The sequence below is a fragment of the Rhea americana genome, unplaced genomic scaffold (assembly GCF_003343005.1).
Source record: "Rhea americana isolate MKP2758 unplaced genomic scaffold, rheAme1 scaffold_58, whole genome shotgun sequence".
Classification (NCBI taxonomy): Eukaryota; Metazoa; Chordata; class Aves; order Rheiformes; family Rheidae; genus Rhea; species Rhea americana.
In genome coordinates this window covers 4,035,324-4,058,139 of record NW_028186734.1, presented here as the reverse complement: position 1 = coordinate 4,058,139, position 22,816 = coordinate 4,035,324, and the positions used below count along the sequence as shown (strand labels likewise).

The 22,816-nt window shown below is 38.6% G+C and overlaps 1 protein-coding gene across 2 annotated transcripts in view; it reads right to left on the bottom strand.

Moving 5' to 3' along the window:
• The window catches only part of GREB1L (GREB1 like retinoic acid receptor coactivator), a 141,525-nt gene that overhangs the window by 12,190 nt on the left and 106,519 nt on the right, over positions 1 to 22,816 (bottom strand). The window contains exons 16-28 of one of the 2 annotated variants that reach the window (XM_085319314.1): positions 22,493 to 22,690; positions 20,492 to 20,672; positions 18,994 to 19,186; positions 17,734 to 17,867; positions 14,665 to 15,004; positions 10,166 to 10,281; positions 9,534 to 9,778; positions 7,906 to 8,468; positions 7,308 to 7,410; positions 3,248 to 3,403; positions 2,874 to 3,013; positions 982 to 1,143; positions 417 to 624 (exon numbers count right to left, since the gene is read on the bottom strand). In XM_085319314.1, coding sequence (XP_085175440.1) covers positions 417 to 624; positions 982 to 1,143; positions 2,874 to 3,013; positions 3,248 to 3,403; positions 7,308 to 7,410; positions 7,906 to 8,468; positions 9,534 to 9,778; positions 10,166 to 10,281; positions 14,665 to 15,004; positions 17,734 to 17,867; positions 18,994 to 19,186; positions 20,492 to 20,672; positions 22,493 to 22,690 — 2,739 coding nt within the window. The remainder of the gene's footprint in view (positions 1 to 416; positions 625 to 981; positions 1,144 to 2,873; positions 3,014 to 3,247; positions 3,404 to 7,307; positions 7,411 to 7,905; positions 8,469 to 9,533; positions 9,779 to 10,165; positions 10,282 to 14,664; positions 15,005 to 17,733; positions 17,868 to 18,993; positions 19,187 to 20,491; positions 20,673 to 22,492; positions 22,691 to 22,816) is intronic. The other variant, XM_085319315.1, reaches the window with a different exon arrangement.

The window sequence follows — 22,816 nt, the reverse complement described above, 5'->3', positions numbered from 1 at the left end:
AAGATGAAAAAAGCTTGTGCAAAAAAAAAAAAAAGTACAGTACAAGCAAGTACAGAAAGATAGATAATAGCTATAGAGATGAATGGGAAAGCAGTGGTTTACTGAAGAGCAGGGAAGAAACTAAAGAGAAGAAAGCAAAATTTCTGTGAGGAGGAGGAGAACAGAACACAAAAGCAGAGATGACCATGTTTGAAAATGAGAGCATAGGTTTTCCACCAAGAAGCCCTCAATACAAACATATATTCCATGTCCCTAACAGCATTTCTTGTGCACCATCAAATTTTGTGTAAGGATCATTCTTGTTACAACAGCATGAATGAGGATTGGTGCAAAGTTTGCTACAACAACATGGTCTACAAATACCCAATATTCTTCTTTTGCCATTTTCACAGCAATGCATTGGTGGTGTCTCTTACCAATGCCAGCATTGTTGAACATGCCTGGCAAGACAAGCATGATGTGGTTGGGCCAGTATTTACGGTACAGTGGCATCTCATACTCCTTGACTACGAGGAGGTGAAGGTGGCTGATGCCTTCCATGGCATGGTAGAGGTTCAAGAGGCCGTGTTCATGGCGCCCACTAGATGGAGTGAAGATAGGACTCTTGACTGCATTCAAATTCTGCTGGAACAAGAGATATTTTGCCATCATTGGACAAAAAGCAGGTTATTCCTGATATGAATTTTGATTTATTATTGACATTGGATTTTAAGAATATTAATCACTGCAAAACATACAGACTGGACAGGGAACTCAAAAAGGGACGTGATTCTCCTTCAAAACTCCAGTTCTAAGGGAAGTCAGATAAGAATCACGTAAAGGGCTTTTCTTTTTTTTTTTAAAAAAAAAGGGGGGGGGGAAGAGGGGGAGGGGGAAGGATAACCCAACCAACCACCACTGATTTTCAAATGTACATCAAATTGACTGAATGMAGCAATGCAGCACACGTAGCCAGCAGATGGATGAGCAGCACACACTCACCTTGTCAGAAACAAGAGGGAGACGCATACTTTCTAGATGTTTTCCTTGCTTGCTGAAGACAAAATGACTTTCTTTAGACTTGGGGATTATAAAATGCAGTTGAACCTCTTCTCCTAGCATTGAGGAYGAAAACGTGAATGCATGCAGGGTGGAGTCAGATACCTATAAGCAAAGAAAAAGTGGGAGAAAGATCTACAAGCAGGGAACCCATAAGATGTATGTGACAATCTGCTCTTGCATGTCATAATAATRGCATGCAGCCACTACAGAAAAACATCCAAAGCATTTGTTTTCAGTAACAAAAGTTAACTTATTATAACTTATTATACTCTCATTTTCCTTCACTATAAGCCAAACTACTTAGGCATGTACCTTGTATTAAGCTGTTTTAATAGCTGGTTGCTATTAAAACAACCAGCTTGCTTTATCAATAATAATCCATTTGATCTGGAAATTATTTTTCAATACTTACAAGGAGAAGTGCAAAATACAACTACAAGGAAACAAACAGTCCAAATAAATTTGCCTAGAACATTCAGAGACCAGTGCAGGGTACAAGTTTGCCTCCACAGAAGAAGAGGCTTGTCATTCAGAGACTCCAGAAGCAGCACAGTCACATTAGTATGKTATTTTTCCTGTGACAATACTCTTGTTTCTAAGCAGCTAGATAACCAAGTATTCAGGTGAATCTGAATTTACAGGGCACTTCATTGAACYGTGTGAATGTGTACAAAGTGTCTACATATCTTACAAGATTTCATCCTACAGAAGTGTGTGTCTATCTCAAGGTCATAGCATTTATTCTGAGCATTTGCCTCTATTATCTTTACTAAAGAAAGATTGAAACAATTGGTCTATGTAGAGATGAAAAATGAAAAGGGTTTTAGGTAAGTTCTGTTAAAGAATTTACAGAATCTTTCTCCCTTCATAATGCTTGCTGACCAATGATTCCCTTTTGTATGTATAATTTTGCTGTGTTCAATTATCRTAATTCTATATACTCAATTCACACTTACATGTACAAGTGTATATTTAGATGTATTACTAGTAGTTACATACGGAATCACCCCATTTGACCAGATGCACAAAGATGAGTGCAGGGAACAACAGATGTCCTTTGGGAGGATTTGCTGTGTCAATGTACTCAATGAAGCATGAGGTTTAAATCAGACCTGTTGGTGCTGTTCCATAAAACTGACATTATACATTTCCAGGTCAGTGTGTCTATGTTGTGTTAGGTTAATAGTGCTCTTGGAAAAGATTAGCAAGCAAGGAAAGAAAGATCTGAGATTTGAGAAAACTCCAAGTAAACAATTTTCGGTAGTTAAGAAACAATGTCTGAGTTATTAACCAGGAAAAATCTTACCTGCCAGCCTTCTGTGAGCATAATTATTTGTTYTGGAGATCAAAAGACCAAAAGGATTATTACAGAGTTAAAAGTGATCTCTTTTGTCCAGCGGCTCATAAGTTACTGCTAAGAAGAATGCACAGTCACATACTAAGGGAGGAAGAAGTAAGCCTTCCAGTCTCCCATCACAGATGTTGACGTCTGGTATTTAAGACTGACAAGCATCTCCGTTAATGTTAAAATCCTCTCTCACAAAATACTGTGAGCCTCCTGGGAAAGCTGAACAATGTTTTGGCTTGAGACAACTAGTCAAAATATTCTCCCTTTGTCAGAGGCAGCAGAAGAGGTGAACTGCATATGCAGAATGCAACAGACACAGTTGATGCTCCAGGGTCTGTAGCTCAACATTTTCCCTGAGAATGAAAGAATTAAGCAATTGCATCTCCGGAAAGATGACAGTGAAAATCCTGAGACCAGAGCAGTATGCCTGGAGAGACCACTGAAAAATCAAGGATGTAGTTAACATTTGGGCCTTGACACCAACCTGTGCTGCAGGATTAATATCCATATACTGATGGCACTGCTCACAGTGATGGAATGTATTGTAAGCTGCATATTTTGTCAACATCATGGACACTGTCTCTCTTTTCTTAGGTTCCTCTGATTTTGTTTCTTTGCTTGTTTCTGTGTACAAAGAAAAGTAACAGAAATTTTATGAGTGCTAAAACCAGACACTGTRAAAATACTCTGCTCCTAACGATGGTAGCTACCATCTTGGTAACAATTGTAAAGAACAAATTGTTTTGTTTGACATCCTTTTGAAGAGTTCAGGCTCTTGTGAGCTCCTGGGTTCAATCAAACCAATAAYGTACTCTGATTCTTTTTAGGATTCTAAAAAAACCTACATTTTTTACTAACCTTGTTTCACTTTTGACAGTTGTTCTGTGTATACCGGACTTATAGTTCTGTACTTGGGGTCATGCACACTCAGGTCAAAAGACATTTTGCTGAAGATCTCAATATCCGGCCAGTGGTCATTGCTAGATTGAGTAATTTCACTGTTTTCTGTATGATCTGGAACAACATACTTTAGTATCAGACATCCACTGAACGGTGTTTACATGATGTTTGCTGATTTACAATTGCAGATGTGCACACCCAYGAGAAGAGGTATCTTTGAACATCATAAATACAAACCAAAACTGAAATAACAACTCACACAAAGCCATTTCAAACAGACGGCACTCCCCTGGAAAATGTGTAGGGGTGAAGAAGTTCTCATAGATACCTTTCTGTTCTGCTCCTCACCAAGCTGCTGAGGTATAACTCACTCTATGTTTATACATAAAATGCTAAAATGAATAGTTCTATTTTTACAGAAGATACAGGTAGTCTCCAGTCTCTCTATGGCTCCCTTTTAGTACACAGAAAGGAAGAACAGTGGGTAAATGAGAAGYAGACGTATCTTAAAGCACAATGATGAAAGCAAGGAAAAAGAGGTTAGATAAAATTATGAACTAATAGTTGAGTACATGAAAAACACAGTAAAAGACCCTCTCTAGTCAGAAAATGGGATGTGGCCAGCAAGAGAAAACTGAAATATTTGCAATACTAATGCCAGGGCCCCAGGCTTCAGAATGGGAAAACTCAAATTATTGGAGCAACACACAAAGCTGAACATTAGACTGAACTCTAGAGACCTAACATGGTGACAGAGCCGTCATGATCAGAACCATATTGGAAGGCATGCACAGATATTAAAAAGATAAAGATTCAAAACAAAGATACAGATGGCAGGATATCACTGTATGAAACGATCTCTAAAGAAATAGGAAGGCTAGCCTGGATACAGCAGAATCGGCTTCCCATGTATGAAGTGTAAAACAACTGTTAGTAATGGCAGAGCTCAGATATTCTTGAATACAATAGCTGATGAACTTATTTGATCCAACAAAGGTAAGTCTCAAGCACAGGTAACAAGAACATTACAAAGCACCAGCACGCAGAAAACAAYTTTAGACCAGGTTATCATGAGTTGATTCAGTTTAAAGTTAGATGGAAGGACCCACAAAAGTAGATGAACAACCATGGTTACTGGTACTAGAAAGGCAGACTTAGATTAAATGAAGGCTGGGTCTACAAACAAGCACATGCACAYGCTGCCCAAACTGACCCAACTGGACATCAGCCACCTGCAGTTTAGAGGCCATAAACCTCACTGGCACCATGTTATGCTCAAACTAACAGATGCTGCCTGTCAGGTGAGGCATATTGTGCAAACAGACAAATTTTTAGAGAGTAAGCTCATTCAAGTCAACTGAACTGAGGAAATYAGAGATTTGTATACGAATGAGGCTTGAATTTCTTTGAATTACAGTTGCCAAATACAAGTAACAAACATACCAAGGAAGATAAAACACTAGGAGGAAGGGCCTTCAAAGGTACTGTATCAGAAATGACACTAGGAATAAATGAAGTCCGCGAGGAACCGAAAAGGCTCACCAGCAAATGAAGTTCTGTCTTACATGCCAGTATGATAAAATAAGGTTTACCAAGTGTCATATTGAAGTAGACCTCAGAGCACGAAAATGATTTGCTTAGTTACATCGCTTAGTTATACAATTAAAAATAAATAAATTTCTTTTTTTTTTGAATTAGGACAATTATGTTTCCAAGCAAACAAAGGCAGAAGGATAAACAGAAATAAAAGTACAAAAATGCAAATTACTGTAACCCACCATGGAAGCAAAACTCTAAAAGCTTGATGCACACTCAAATCAGAGGGAAAGAACAATCTCCATGGCAGATTTCTAGAAGAACAGGTGTATGAAATCAGACAAGAGCCTGATTTCAGCACAAGCATAACAGATACATTATCTAAGAACTCTGGCTCCACTGTCTTGACCTTGGTAACATTCAGGGCTTGGGCAGAGTGAAGAAAATAATTAATGACATAGAAGTAAATGAAAAATGCAATAAAATGCAACATGGCTTAACCAAAGAAATCCTGTGTTAGTTTCACGGCACAAATTTCTTTAATAATATATCTGTTTCTCTAAACTAAAGAAATGCAATGCATCTGATCTTTCTGGATTCAAGTAAAGCATTTGGTATGACAGTATACGACAAATTATTAACATAGCTGAAGAAAATGGAGATTAGTGAATAGTCTGTAAACTGAATCAGAAGGTGATTAAATATAAGATGGCAGTATGYAGCATCAAAAGTATTAAGGCAGATGGAGCTTAGTAGTAAAGTTAAAGATCAGTGCAGACCATGTTGGTGGTTATTTTCATTAATGTTACTGGCTCAAAAAACAATGGCTTAAGTTTGCTGGTGACACAAATCTCAGTGCCATTTTCAATAAGAGGAGGAATGGAAAATCATCCAGAAAGAATTCAATGCTCTTGAAAACCAAGGTAATAGAAACTGGATGATATTCAACAGAAGATAAATGTGAGTCTCATACACAGTCAAGGACTAATAGYGAGAACTTCTGCAATAGGTTGGGAGTTGCAAAGTTGGAAGCGACCGAGTTCCAGAGGGACTGATGAGTACAGGCTAAGTATGAGTGTCAGTGAAATGTGAGAATGAAAAAAGACAAGTGCAATCACAGGCTTCATCAATCATGGGGCTTCCAGTGGAGACAGGGAAATATAAAAGCTGTTGTATGCTGTGTTAGTTAAACATCCTGCAGAATACTGCATACAGTTCTGGTCACCTCTGTTCCAGAAAGATAAATTGAAAACAGATGTACAGACAAAAGCTACAAAACCAGTGAGGAGAATAAAGAGTCTGTCATTTGTGAGGAGAGTCTGCAAGCTGGCTCAGGCTACCTAGATGAAAGCTGAGAAGGGATAAGACTGCTGCCTGAATACACCATAGAAGCAAACATCAAAGAAAGGAAAAAGTATTTTGATTTTTTTAAAAAAGGAACATCTTTGGGTTGGAGAATAAAATAGTATTTTCAATCATCAGAGTAGAAAGGCTCTATAATAGCATTCCAGTAGAATCAGTGGCAGCAAAAGAAAAAAAACACAACCAAAAACCCTAGACAAACTCAAACTGCTCTTTAGATGGAGCTTCATACATTTCTTGCAGGGGTATGACATGATTGCTGTGCTCACAACAGACCAGAATGCACGACCAGAACCTTTCTTATATTTTTATCTTCCATCTTAAGTTTCTCAGATATTTTAGTTCAAATAACAAGAAAGTAACAATTCCTGAAGCTCCAAACCACAGAAAAATACAGTTTTTCACTTAGTAAAAGAAATACAAATTAGTCTTTTTCAAAGGTTGGAAGACAACTGTGTTTTTTGGATGACAGTATAATGGTCATCCAATTACTGATTCAAGGAGTTCTCTTCAGTACAAAAGCACAAGAAAACTCTGAAGAAGACTCATTTCCTTTAGAAGGTTTGCACTTCCCAAAGCCGAGTCTTGCCACAGCAKCTAATGGATCTGCAGATCTGACAAATGAACTGAAATCCAAAGAGCCTCCCTCCTTCCCTTTCTCCTCAATCTAAGATCTGTTAGCTGGAGACAGAATGCAATCTTATTAGAAACTGATATCTATATATAATTAAACCTAAATAACATTGACGTTTCAGACAGAAATGTTCTTAAATCTGTTTTGTCTGTTTAAAAACTGTCAATGCTTAGAAACTAGGAAGTAGAGATAACAAGGGCAGATGTTGTCTCTTTACAGTTTTGTATTCACTTTCATTTCAGTGCTATCTAAATTTACCAACTTCCAAAATATTTAAAAGTTCTCAGATAAGCCCTATGTGCAATTTACATTTTTATTCAGCAATGTTTAAATATCGGCAGATACCTACAGCAAGTCTAGCTACACATTAATGGACAGGGTAAGTGGTAGGTATAATTTACAAAGTCTTTCTCTGAGCCTAAAAAAATGGCACTTTTAACAGAGACTCTTTTTAATGCGTATTAATAATGACCGCTAGATACTTACTGGTATTAATCTCTTCTTCATCATAAACATCTACTTCCAGCAACCTGATCAGCATGCGAAAAAGAATCCTTAGGAACTGCAAGTATGAGCCAGTCTTTCCCACCTGAATCAGAAATGAAGAAAGTCCAAATCTCAACTCAGACTAATATGAAGGAAGGTTACATTTCAGAAAAATGTATTTGGGCTTACTCCTCTTATTTTGCCATTCTAGTTCTGCCTGAAAACAGAACAAGTAACTTATGGTGAAAGGTATTACAGAATTGATCTAGGAGCAAAATCTGGCCCAAAGCCTGCATCACTTCTGCATATAGGGAGGTTGGCAGTGGTTAACTACTCTTCTAGTGATGTGCTCATTGCAATTTTATGGTCRTTTCCATATACAGACATTTTATTTAGGCTGAAGGTGACAAACACAGAATCATTCCTCTTCTCCTCACCACTTCCAGCATGGATTTAAGCTCAAAATCTAGAAACACATTACTGCTTACAACTTTCCACGGGGCCTTTAAAGTGCAACCTCTATTTATAGCTGTAACAGTCCTCMTCATCTGACCTATCATCCTGTTAATACAACAGGAAGAATGAACTGTTCTCTTACTTGTGGTGGTCCTGTCAAAAGCAGCCGCCTGGGGTGAAAATTCCTTGAGCCAGATGTCTCACCCTGATTGCTGTAGTCTGCATGGTGCTGTCGGGCTGTCACCCACTGCCTATAGTAGAGAGACTGTTCTTCACTATTCATGTCCTTGTGAAGCAAAGGCCTCAGGGAGCTCAGCCATGACACATCAGCATGAGGCAAGAGGGAAGAAGAGGAAGGCAAATTCCCAGTTTTCTGTGAGCTCAGGAGGCAGTAAGCAGCTTTTGACAGGATGACAATGCGTGGCAAGGCAGCACGGAGGGCCTTGCCATCTTTGGCTGAATGGCCAGGCCACCGAAATGTCTGGGAGACAGAAGACAGGGATGACAATTTAGAAGTGGTGCTGCTAGCCATCTGGTTTCCCAGGGAGTCACATTCTTGTTTCAGGGTATCTCCAGCTGTGAAACCAGGGCAAGTTCCCTCATCTACTGAGCTGTGTGCTACAGTCTGAAAGTTAAACGATGGTGCTTGTTTCTGAGATTTGTCTGCAGCACTTGAGGAGCTCACACCATTGTCAGCCAGGGAACCTGGGGAAACAAAGGAGCAGGCAGTGAACAGATACTGGCCAACATTAGAAAACGCAAATMCAACACAAACTCATCTGATGTATGGGACAATTCTAGCCTACAAATAGGTCTGTCCAGTGAGAACTGCCGAGTGAGCTCATTACCTGGCTCAGGTCAGAAGATCATTTCATTTAAAAAGAAATCATCAACATCCATCTGTCCCTCTTGCTGGAAAGGCAATAGCCTTTCTAATTAGCACTCAGAGTGCAAACACAARTGTCCCAATACCAAATGACAATGAATCTCTTTTTGTTAACTATTACTTCCCAACAGGGATTTGGAATTTGACGGAACAGCTTTCTGAAATGCTAGCTTGACATACCACATCAGATCAGTTTGACACTCCTTGCCATGGAGAACGAAGCATTCATTTTACTGCAACCTTACTGTGAACTGGACTATGCTYCCTCCTCCATACCAGTCAGCTTTAAGTTAATGTATGGTGAAGATACCCTATATGGCAAAGCCCAATTAAACTGTCTTAGTACAGTAAATGCACAGGGCATCAACYGGAACAACCCAGAAGTACCAGAGGAATGAAAGAAAGTTGGTGAGATATGTTTTTCCACTGAGGCTCAGAGAAGTAGGGCCAAATCCAGATGCTCTACTGGTCTTGGCAAGAAGGCCCAATCCTCACTTAGCCATAGCTACCTCCATAGTTACCAAGTACTTTCGTATTCCTAAAATTTTATGCCATCCATTTCTACTCTGAATTTTAAGATCTTTTCAAGATCTGCCAAACAAAACTATCAACTAACATTAGATGTTTGTTTCAAAAAAATCACAAGGGACCCTTAAGCTATAACTTACCATCTTCCCAGTGTAACACATCCCTTTTTAGCTGTAGACAGGGAAATTGCTCACTGTGACAAGAATCCACTGCTAACATTTTATTGCCTTGCCTGCAGTAGGATACAGCTAATCTGCCCATATTTGACTGAATGCCTCAATGTTTGAATTCAAATTCTAGTAACATATGAATGAAGAATTACTCTGTTCAGAGCAACAGCAGAACGAGTAACTGACCTGAGGTTCCAGTGACAGCACTGCTATTACTCTGGGGTCTGTCCAAGTCTATCAGCAGCTCATCAGAGTCATTCTCGCTACCATTAACCTTCTCATGCTCCTTCTCACTAAGGTCAAGAGCTACAACAGGCCCTCGAATTGCCTCCTTCGAGACATAGCAGCATGCCAGGCCTACTTCTTGCTCTAATGCAGTCCGAGTTAAGTAGCTTGAGTCAATTAGGCGAAGGTCACAGTATTTCAATGACCTAGAAAATCCAACCCAAGAAAAAAGGATGTTTTGTTTTCTCTGACTTTGAAGAATACTATCTTTAATTGCTTATTAAATAATCACAAGCAATATTATTAACCAGTAAATATAAAATGATTTAAAAATACTCAGCACATTTATGTCTGCTGGTACCTTGCACAGATGTTCATTGAACCCTGCACACAGTGCAGGAGCTTTACTTTTCACAAGTTGCATTGTTCAACATTTTAAACTGCACCCAAGGAGAATCTTCTAAAATACCCTTTTTGTGAAAAATAACCAGATGGTATCAAACCATCAGTTGCAAGTCATATAMTTATCCTCCCCCAAAAAACTTATCTAAACCTTTTAGGGAACAGACATGTTGCAAGAGTCATAGCAGCACCTGGGGAAAGTTTCTCCCAGAGGGTCTTTGCCAGTGAGAATAACAATGCAAGGTAGACCTTCCAAATCCTGATAGGTGCGAGGAATCCAGTCTTCCTGCTCATTTCCCCTCCAAGCCTGCAAACAGAGAACATTCTGGTCACATCTAAATTGCACTTTCTAAACTGTCTTTTTCTTTGTTTGTTTGTTCTTGCTTCTTCTCTCTATACAAAGTTCACTTACTCAAGAGCCAACAAGAAGGATTAAGTTGGGTACAGGCATGCATTTTTTCTGGTAGCCAACTGTTAGCCAAGCATTAAAGGCACAGCAAAAGGATGTATAACATATGTTATTCCCTGCTGGAAACATGTAGTGTGGTATTAATCTGGTCTGTCAGTAAAAAAWGCAATTGATAACTTCAATTTCAAGTTGACGCAGATAAGTTCTTAGAAAGTTGTATACTAAAGTAAAAGCTTCAAGTGGAATATGAAAAAGACTCCGTGATACTTACATACTTGCTTAAGCATTCTATATAATGAAAGATTAAATCAAAGAACAAAATTTACATTTTCACTGGAAAGGACCCCACAGGCAAAGTGCCTATCAAGGTCCAAATTTCGCGACTCTATTGCTTTTCCCTCACCACTGTGGAATGACTGCTTGTGTCAGTCCTACATCTTCCACCCTCCAGTTCCTTACTTCAGAGGAGCTCAGTGACCCCAGTTGAGCCCATTTGTGTTCTGTGTGTTGGATATAGCCTCTCCAAAACACTGCTGTATCTTGAGCAGTATCTTACWTGCTATGTTGAGTAGCAGACCACTCACATTTACAGATAATACTGGCAGTATTTGATCAAAACAAGCCTGAGTACCCTACAGCAAACATTAAAAGGAAGCAACRCTGGAAGACTCTGAGTTTCTATAACAGAGTAGATAGGTATTATCTGCTAAAACTCATAGACAGTGCTGCAGATCACCACCTGAAGGTTCTCTTTAAGACAGTCTATAGCACCAGTTGACAAATATCAGCACCCAAATCAACAACTGCACATCTGAGCACATTCAAAGTCATTTTGGAATGGGGAATCACAGGCACAAAATTGGAGTCTTCAATCTTAAGAAAGAGACAAGAAAATGCTCCTCCTTAGTACAAGTCAAAGGCAACCACTCTCCCTTAGAAAGGAAAGAAGCAATTCTACTTCTACAAACATTGAAATTATATTATAATGCTGAAATACAAAAACGCAGGGTCATATCCAGCCATCTTTATTAATGTGTTATGGGTACTGTCYAGGAAACCTAATGACACAACCTCCTAGATTACTGACCAGTCACAACAGGAGAGCAACACAGCCCATCTTTATAACCCAGAGACTTTGCATTGCCGATGCTGTTTGGAGAGTTAGGGTCTTTCCAGAAAAGGAAATTAAATCTTAAGAGTTTCAGAATCAGCAGGTATTTGAACTACAACATATCACTCTACTAGGAAAAGCTTTTCTGCTTTTTCCTTAATAATGGACAAATATCAGTAAGGGAGACTCCTATCCAGATGAGGCCCAGAATCTACTTTGCTGAATCGTACAGACAAYAAAAACAAATATGCAAGCCCAAACTACTCAGAAGCTGCCCATTAAAAAAAAGAAAAAAAAAGAAGAAAAAAGGAAGAAAGATTTATTCTTCCCAGTATAGATGTGCAAGACAACAAAATACAGCTGTCTTGACAGAGCAACTAGACATGTGCGCACTTTGTGGAAAACAATCTGCAGGAAGAACTTTGTCTCGAATTCTCCCTAGTTCATCTATTCTCTACCTGTACCGTTCTCTCCTTTGCCTTCCTCCTCCCTCAAAGGTCATATTTTATGAATCATCTACTCAGGTGGATGAAGGTGATTGAAAAGGACAACTTTCTAGCAGATCAGTGACTCAGTGTGCTTTGAAAATTTCCACGGCAAAACCGATGACTGATTTTTTTTTCTTAGCTTAGGAACAGTGTGGTTCAGTAGTATTTCCCTTTTCTACTACAGTTCTATCCTCTTTCCCCATCCTTGAAGCCTGCTGTTTTTTGCATTCTCTGTGTTGCATGTTTATAGAAAAAAAATATTTATCCAACTGCCTACCAAGCTGTACTGGCTCTGTTAAGCAGCCTCGGCAGCACAGACACATTCGCTGGCTCAGCAGGGTTAGTCTAGCTGTGTGTTAGTCTGCTTCTCCAATGCTGAAAGTTTCTGAGAAAGTGGAAGGCTAGACAATGAGACACGGCAAGATAGATACAAGCTCCTGCTTTTCCTTCTTCTGGCCCAGGGTTAAAAAAAATAAGTAAGTGAAGAGTGCCTGGTGCTTTGAACTTAAAACATAATTTGCCTACAGAAGAAGCATTTCTAGTCCTGGTTTCTCTGGAGGGACAGAGAGCTGCATCCTTCAGGGCTCCTCGCTTCTGAATAGCTCCCAAACTATTTGATTCTTATTACTGTTAAAGGGTGCCCTCTATTGCCATGACAACATGCTTGGTCAACAAAATACTTATATAAATACTTATATAAATTACTTTCCACCATCTCTTTCATTCTGTACCTCAGGGTGTGCTCCCAGACTCAGGTCTGACTTGCCAGCTGGATCAACTAACAGAGAAGGGAACGGACTATCAACATCACAGATCTGCTGCCAGCTCTCCCTGCCCTGCTACGGCACCACAAAAGCTGGTAACTTGCTGATAAGGAGATGCGAAGCTAAGTCTTACTTTCCAGAGGGTTCCACTAACAGCTATAAACTGGTTCTCTTTCCCTCTCCTGCCCATGAAAAAAATTAGAATGAAATCTCATCCTCTCTGAAACCAACAGCAGCTATTTGTGAGACCAGCATTTCAAGCCTCCTTCTGATCAGAAAGCATTCAGTAACCTACTATCTGTTCTACCACTCCAAAAGAGGCCTGGCTACTCAAAATGAAAGCAGATGGCCATCAGTCTCATTTGCTCAAGACCTCCAGCCTTAGCACTCCCTTTATCATCAGAATAAAAGCCAAGGAGCACAGAGACTAAATCAAAATGTCTGCAATAAACTAGACTCAATGATAGTACAGCTRATGCATTTTAGACTGGGAATCAGCTTCATATGCTAGTACTATGTCAGATACCCTGTGTTATCCAAGGCACCAGACAAGCAGGTATGGCAGACTGGCAGAAAGCTCATAGGTGACCTTCACCCTTCTGGAGCAGCTGCAGGAGCTCAATGGGACAACCCACCTAAAAAGACACTAGAGGTTTGTGTATGGTCAATTCAATTTCTCTCCTCACTGTCTTCATATGCATGTTTCAGACCTCAATGGGATTTTTCTAGTCACCCGCAAGGAAAGAAACAAGTCCAGAATCCTACAGTTCTGTTTATTCCAATAACCATTCTATCTTCCACTGTGGTGGTGATGGATATGCAGATGGTTTTGTTCATTCTCTGCCTCATCGCTGTTCTCCATTCAGATAAATGGCTACATGGATTTATCCACATTGCTCTCACACTCAATTCTGACTGCTACTGAAGGCCTCACAGGCTGCTCGAGCAAYGGGTAAGGGATGCAAGCCTAAGGCAGAGGGCCATAAAGAAATTTTCACAGGACAGTCCAGAATGACTTAATGTTATCTAGCCTCTAGCCAAAAAATCCTGGAGGACAGAGCTCTTAGCTCATATCTTGTTTTCTCCTGCAATATTTTTTCTTTCCTCTCTTCCCTCTCCTGCTGCAGACATGGTTTGAGAAGCAGAGGTGGTAGCTTCTTTAAAGGATACTTTATCTGCTTGTGGTCGAGGACAAGTTCTATAAGAAAGACTCACAGAATTCATTCCTTTTCCTATGTTGAACACAGAATATAACTTGTAGTAGAAAAAGCAGATGAATCTCTGTGTGAGACTTAGAGCAGCGATAAGGAGAGAGAATCAGAACTACTTTCAGGCTGGTATTAAGAAAAGTAATCAGTTTCCATTTGTTTAATTAAAGTAGCGAGGTTAACATAGGAAATAGATTTGGCTAGTAATACCATGTTCTTATAAATTCATGCAAATTTTAGCCTGGTGCATATCTGCTGTGCAAAAGAGGCTTTCAGCATGCAGTGATTTGAGAAGTCATGAAGAACAGAATACTTAACCAGTTATCAGAAGGCAGAAGATGGAAGGACAGAGCAGATGATAGACAAACTAGATAGACAGATAAATGAGTAGAAAAGATTAGTTTGCCTAGGAAGATGTGAGCTCTGCTTTCAGAAATTCAAGAAACCCATTTGTTCTTTAAGACTGACTCATGTGAGATAACATTCTGTGTTTGACTTCACGGACCAGTAACAATTTAATTGCTTTCTGCGTTTCTAAATAATTTATAATTATCAAAAGTACACTACACTTCCACAAAAAAAGATACAGAACATGCATCCTTTTTCTATGAATAATTAACTTACAAATCCACATATGTGTAGGAATGCACACAAAACGTGCAACAGTCAAATGACTATAAAGGTCATACAAAAATTTAATTTCTGCTAACCTTTAACCGTGTCACAAAATGTTTTGCGACAGTAAGTTCTGAAGCGGGATTCCCAAGGAGGATCTCAAAACGATACTGCAGACCTAACTTGTCTCTTACTTCTTGTAACCTCTCCTTGGCCAGCATGGCTAGCTGCACAGACGGCACCCTAATGACAAGCATGTGGCCGCAGCCATTCTTATCCTTTCCGGGTGAAGTGATGAGGTCATCCATTATGCTGAGTGTTTCGGGTGTGCTGTGATCCCTGAGCGAGGCCATGGTTGTGAGGGCCATCAGTGCCTGGGAATACTGCTGAATGAGAAGGTAGCAGCGAATCACCATGCTGTGCAGCCTGGGGTACCTTTGAGGGGAGACAGTTCTGTGTTAGCACCTTCAAAATCATAGCAACATCCAAAAATTAGCTGAAAATAGGACTATGGAGTAAAGAAGCACCTACTTACTTGGCAGTGCTCAAAGAACAAAGATTTCCATAGACAGTAACTGTGCACAAAAATCTAACTGTGTTTTAAGTAAATGTATATAGCATTGCCCAAATGCAGAACSTAAGGAGCCAAGACCTGTAGCCTCAAGTAACAAACTTCTGCTACCTTCACTTGGGCCAGAATTTCAACTAAAAATCTCTAACTTGACAGAGATATGGACCATTTCAGATGCTGTTCACTCTAGCAGCAGAAGCTAATAATCACATTGCTATCTAGGAGCTTTTTCTTCTATGAACATGGAAAACACACACTGTTTCAAAGGATTTGTGGGAGAAGTACTTCATAATTTCATATTTCTCACCACACTCACTAAAAAGCTAGATTTACCAAAAGGGATTCCTGGATCTCAGCCAAATCTTAACTTTCACTGTGCCTTAAATTATACAGGCAATGTCTCTTTCTCTCTTGTTTCAACCATATTCAGTGACAACAAACAGTCTCACAAAATAAAATGCTATAAAAAAAGAACATTAAAATCTACTCAAGCAAAAAATCAGTTGATTCTTAGTTATTCTCCAAGAGTTTACTCACTGCCATAAAGTTTAAAAAAAAGCTTCACATAACATACACCAGTATGTTATGACATGTCAGCCAATTGGCAGTAACTTTTTCTGTGCAGCTTTTGCAAATGCAGGACCTCAAAAGTGTAAGATATTGAGGTAATTCAAGTTAGCACAATGCTCTTTCACCAGAACTGATGCCGACTTGAAACATATTAGGCTTTTGCAAGCTCTGGACAGCTAATATAGATCTACCAAGTTTGCAGTCACTTGTACATGTGTGTGGGCCCTAGTGTGTTAAAGGGAGATGAGATTAAGCATTTCTTTGACAACAGAGTGATAGAGTGGGTGTAATGTACCCTCATGACGTATATACTTGGCATGTGAGGGCTCTATCGCTATAACCTGGAGACTAAGTGGCTGTAGTGTCCAGGATATGGCTATTGAGCATACTTGGAAATTATCTATATACAACACCACTGTTGCCTTCTTCCCAAATGATTAGCATTTATTTTCTCAATCTACCTTGGTTCTATGGAAATTCTGGGTAATATCAGTCACTAAAAACAGAAGTTCCACTGATTTACAGGATATGTTTCTCTTTTACCGTAGTGAACTTAAAAAAAAAAAAAAATGTTCTTTATCCCCACCACTGTTTTTGCAGCATGAATTTTAACATTACTATGCCTTTAGTACTAGTCTTGTGCTACAGAAGTCTAAACTACTAAACAAAATCTCCAAATCTCCTCAGTCTATTTCTGTGCTGTGTCTGTCTTTTGACCAGCAGACCATAAACCAGTCATTAAATCAATAAATCTTTAAAAAAAATTACCACTCTTACCCTAGAAGCACACACTGCTAAAACAGTTGAGATTTTTTCTTATAATATCACAATGTCTGAAAYGTTTTCAGACTTACAAGTTTGTAAYGCTCAATTACTCAGACTGAACTGCCCAGTTTCTTGAAGACAGACACTACAATAATAAACTTGGACTCAGAAGTATATTCAAGTGCCAAGGTTCATCTCCCTTACCCTCTACTTCTAGTCTTATTTTAACTTTGTATCAGGGCAATATTTGCATATCTACTAATTCCCTTTCATCCTTATCCCCATCCTTTGTTTTCTACTAGCAAAAAAGAATAGAAAGAGAGCAATAGTGACCACTATCTCTTATACTGGAGTTGGTTAGAAAGTCAAAGAGAAGTTTAAAGACTTGATCTATGAAGATGAACACAACCTTATTATTATGTATTTATTACTTACATACTTGTACATAATAACAAATATACATATCCTTAATTATTAATATATATAGCTAAATTGACACATTTGATAATGTATTTTATTCAATAAATACAGCTACAGTTATAATTTTTAATTATATTGACCTAAATAAAACAGAAAAAACATTACTGAGGACACAGAACAGTACTGTTTYATTAAACATGCAAATTCAATGAGAAACTTGAAAAATTATAAAGGACCTGTCCAGCTGATGTGCAGAGCAGATTAACACCACGTTGCTGAAAACCGTAATATTGTCTTTGTTTCTGTGAAGTGTGTCTTCAGTTATAACTTGGATAGGTACTGTGAAACTAGTGTGTTCAGGAGGTTGCAGGGTACTAACGAGCCAAAAATAAAGTTAGGCTTTGAGCTGCCAGAACTAAAACACACTCACCAGTCAAAGAAATAATAAAAATGAATTTTCTGAAATGATGTCACTCACCTGGGTCCACCACTGACAACCCTGTCAGCAGTCTCAGCAGAGACACCAGAAGCGGCGAGGTACAAAACCTGTGATGCCTTCTTAGTTTAGTGAGGACTGAGCCAAAAAGAAGGAATAGCATAGCTGAGCTTGGAGAGCCACTGAATGGGCCTAATCTATCCTATAAATAAACGAAAGATTTCCACTCCTCCTTCAACAGCACTATATTCAAAAAATAAAAATGGCATATACTTCACTGATCCCAAGATCAGTAACAAATGTCATCATGTCTTCATCCTTCTATGACAGGGCTCATAATTTWTATCTGTGTCCTTAAAATCCCAATTAAGCACAATCCCAAACTCCCCTGTTACTATTTACCTTTCTAAAAGCGTATTGACCATTTTTTCAAAGGTTTCATCACATCTCAAAAGGGGACTTGTGACTCCCCATTGGAGGGACTTGCTGTATTCATTCAAGCCAAAGTACAGCTTGTCTTCACTTGCTGTGTCATCCTGTTCCATACAGAGATAATAAAAACATTAAGAAGAGCTGGAGCCAATTTTCATTTCTTTTGTTATTAAAATAAAAAAGTGGAAAGTATTTTCCAAGGCAAGGCATCCTTTCTTTTTATTCATTCTCCATCAATGAGGTTGTCCGTTTGTTTTAAGGAATACAATAAAATGTAAATTGTTCATTACTAACTTTTTCTTTGAATATAGTTAGGAAAAGACAGGCGTAGCTCCTTGCAAGTTTTTGGAAACACCTCCTACCTTTAATTACAGGGGTTTTCCAGAATCAAGCTAATTCATTTCTGACTTCCTCTCTCTAGCTTTATCTACTGACAATTTTACCTTATTCCTCTTTGTTTAAAACAGAACGTGAAAACATAAGGATTATTCATTTCCAAAATTACTCTTGCCAGTCAGACTCTGCACATCTCTAATAACAAATAGTAACTCTTTTCTGGAATGTAAATCTGCTGACAGAAATCAGAAAGGCAGAATATTTGCTTCCTGAAATTTCATGAGGTGTCTGTTGGAAACTTAGCATGGTCTCCGGTGTCTTTACATCTGACTARTGATCCCTACAAATGCAATTAATCTCACAGAGAGTCTCTCCCCCCACACTTTTTTTAAAAAGCTTTTTAACCAGAGGACCAGAAGTTGTTTATTTCTTACTTTTTGGAAACAAAAAAGTTGTTTAGACCATTTTTTTTCAGAAGGTCACCACAATGGCTTATATTTACAATTAAACAAAAAGCAGTCCAACTTTGAATATTCATTCACTCCTCCATTTCTGCTAGTTTGTTTTCGTTTGACTGTAGTCAAAAGTCAGACCACTTGAAAGTGAAAAGCAAGCTCAAGAGCTTTATGGCAAGTTCACATAGCTTTACCTGGCCACAGCCTACAAAGTCACTTCTCACATTACTTTAGTGGACAAAGGAACATGTGCAGTTCCTGGGCTTAAATGTCAATGCTACTTCTATCATCAACAGCTCATTGCTCTTAGTCTGGAGCTTAAGAGAACACWTTCCACCAGAGAAAGAGCTCCCTCCTCACATTTTTCTTTAATACCTGTTAGATTCTGTTAGGCATGAAGTTTGCATTAAAATTCAGGGCATAACAACTGAACACTTACCATAGTGTCAAATTGTATCCAATGTACCTCATTGCTAGAGCTGATCCTGGACTGCTGCGTTTGCAAGGCATAAGGAAAAGAGCTGACCTGAAGAACAAGGAGGTTGAATGCTTCAAGGACCTCCCTGCAATTAATAACTCTATCAGCCAGACCATGACTAGGCTCACCATGTGACAGGGAACTTGAAATGGCACTGCAGAAATAAGAATGCAAAGAATTGCCTTACTGACATCCTGAAATTCAATGGATTACTCTCTTCCTCCAGGAAAATCTCCAGATGAGCAGGGAACAGAGAACTACATCTCAAAAAAAAACTTTGAAAGGGTAAAAAAAAATATCAAAACCATTTGAGTGTTCCCTGCRAGTACACTCAGTTGCAAGTGGAAAGAAAACCAAATAATAGTCCAAAATCCCCTGACAGCAAGAAGTTGAGTTAGTGTGCCAGTTTAAAAGAGCATCAGATGGAGGAAACCTAAAATATGTCAAAACCTGATGAAATCTCTCATCGAAAAACACTGTTCCATAGGGTTAGGGTATAATAACAAGTTTACAAAATTCAGTGGATTCTTCAGCCAGCAACAATGTTTTTCTAGGAGCCTGGGGAACACCATAGTCGCCTAAGGTCCTATTTCTAGCTCCTGGRATTACCTTTGCCTCCAAGGTATAATTCCAAATTCAGTATATAGTGAAGACAATGACACAAATTTGATGGGGAAAACAAGGTAGAAGAATAGAAGAATGTTGCATTCAGCTCTCCTTGAAGGAGGCTGTTCTGTTTATTACAGCTCTGCTCACATGAGTCCYACAAGCTTACACACCATATCTGAATCCCATTAAGATTTTTCTCTCAGTTTACTCATGGAAAAAAGAACAGAATAATTTGTTTTACTTACAGCTTTCTCTTTCCATTGTAAAATTGTGATTTAGTGTTAAGAAATGTTTCTGTGCAGATTTGTATATGTTTTATTCTGTTTAGATCAAATAACTTGTGACATTCATGATACCTCAACACAGCTGCTGTTTTTTAAATCCTTTTCTTAGAGTAACTAGGACGCTTTTCAGACGATGAGAAGCGTTAAGTGCTTGAAAGCCTCCACGTATTAAGAACATCACAATCATCAAGAATAAAAACATGTACTGAAACATGACTTGCTTGTGAACAGGGGAGAGTTTGAGGTTGGTATACTGGTTTAGAAAAAAAGCGTTGAGGAGGAAAAAGACAAGAGTATTAATGGAAGTTACAAAATTTAGTCCTTTTTCCTGGCCTTCAGTACTACAGCACTCACCCATAAGAACAATCTTGTTAGGGGTCTAAAAGTCTGAAGCTACTTCACGTATTTTCAATTGGATCAGAATTAGAGCAAAAAAGATGCTTTCTGATTTCAGGGCCCAAAATTTATGAGGTACACAGAAACTTCTGGCTAAGGTGGAAAGTATTTTTAAATAACTAATAGAAAGATATTGTAATTGTTTTCCTTTGATACATTCAAACAACTACCTTGTTAAATCCACGTGGGCATTGTCATGAACCAGCACAAACAGCGTATATGGATTCTGCTTCACTCGTCTCATGAAAATTTCAAATTTTGTTTGAATCTCATTGTCTAGCCGAACCACATATTTCTCAGCTCTCTGATATGCCGTTCCATTGTCTTCTAGGCCCAGGTCCACAAGGACACCTGTCAAAAAGAATGCAACAAAATCCTTTTCCTCTGAACGCATCCAAAAATGAAGTGTCAGTTGTAGGTAGTTTGTCAGTAAAAGGATACAGCCAAATCCTTGAGACACTCTAGTAAGAGCAGCATTATCAGAATGCATTTTGTCCCCAAATGGGGACTGAAATTTGCTTCTTGGCTTTTGAATCTCTTCCAGAAAACACTCAAAGACTTCACCCATTGCCCAAGAGAAAAAAGAAATTCAGATCTCTAGAAAAATTTGCAGAGCAGAGCTGAGTTGGCTCTGCTCCATGATACTAGGCCAAACATCCCCACACTTAGCTAATATATTAATCCTGCTAGAGTCAGAAAAAGTTACCCTGACCTTCCCTTCGCAAAAAATATAAATTTATACAAAACTGCCTCTCACTTAGCTCATATCAATTTTTTTCATGCCCTACCTCAACATTAGTGTCCAAATGTCAATAAAATACAACTACACTCTTGCAGTCTTTGTAATGATAGATTGTCACTGTGTTCATAAGACAAGAAAGATGTAACATATATGGCTTTGAAAACCATTTGAATTAAAGAAGCAACAATAATCCATTGTGAAATATGGGCCAACTATGTATTTGCCAAGGTATTAATCATAGCTTATTTAAGCTAAGAAACACAGTGAACAGTTCTCAGAAAACCTGTTTTAGTGTACAGCAGCAAATTAAGGAAATGTCTGAACAAACAAAGACTTGAAGAAAAAATGTAATGTTATGTTAGAAAGGAAAAGAAACCCCCAATTTGCATTCTTTTCACTTTACTAACGAAGTAGTATCAAGTAGAGAGAAAATACATGTGGAGAAAGGACCTCAAAATCGAGCTACACAAGGGGAAATCTGCCCAACTGAAGTCTGGAACTGTTTAATTTAGACTAGAAAACAAGAGGGGGAAAAAACAATAGCTATCTAAAGCCACTCATAGAAACATCACACTGGAAGCTCCTATTCATCTTTTGCAAATACGAATGCAAGGGATTGCTAGGTAAAGCTGAAGAAAAAAAATCAACTGATAGAACAAAAAAAAAAAGAAATCAAAATATTCAACTGTCCTAAGAACTTCAGTACTCCCAGATATCAGAGATCAAAAGCTAAAAAGGACTGGACATTTATACAGGCAGTCCATAGTTCTATTAGACTGGAATTTTCTCCAGGGACAAACTCTGAAGCTTTTCAGAGCACATGTCAATCACTAAGAGTAGATAAAAACAGTCATTCTCAATAGGGACATGTTCCATTACCTGTCCACTAAAGCCTTCTTGTTCCTCTTGAAGTATTTGATACTGTCAGATACAGAACATCAGACAAGAAAATTCATCTACTGAACCAGTATGGCAATTGCTGTGTGCTTAAGTGCAAGTATTACTAAGGCATTTATCTATCTAATAAACACWGCTTCCTGCACATACATCTGTGCTAATACATATGACAGTGTAYGCACAAATGTGCACCTAGAACAAATGGTACTAACAATTCTAAGGAATAAAGAATCTAAAAAGCCATAATTGCTCATCTGCTTTCTCTCTTCACAGCTGAGTGTTCCTTCAGTTGCACTCCTCAGTTCTGTGCAAGTACAGTGATTCCCTTTTGCAACTCACATGATACAGCATGGGCAGAATACATGAAAAGGAGTTACTTTGAATTCATGGATGAAATCAACTAATAGAGCCAATCTAGGACCTGCAGAATACATGTTAGAGCAGTTTATTTTTCCATTTATACCAGATAACATTTAACATCAATCATATACTTTGCGATCTTAAATGATCTTTTCCCTAGTATCYCTTTTACCTGATTGTCGAATTCGTTGAAGAGTCTGCTGCACCAGGACTTCTGAACGTGGAACTACAACAATGAAATCTACTTTGCTGAAGTGGCCAAGATCCAGGCTTTGATTGCCGCTGTCTGCTATAGCACAAACCTGGGACAAGAGCTTTCTTGCAACTGTAAGCTGTGGCTGGTAAATTTGGAAGGTATCAACATCCAAATCTAAAGCATTTTGTTTGAAAAAGAAAACAAAACACAAGAGACATGTTTACTTTCCCCCCGCCCCAATGAACGTTGAGCCTTCAAATAGTCTACTCTCTTGTATTCACTCACCAGAATAAATCTTAG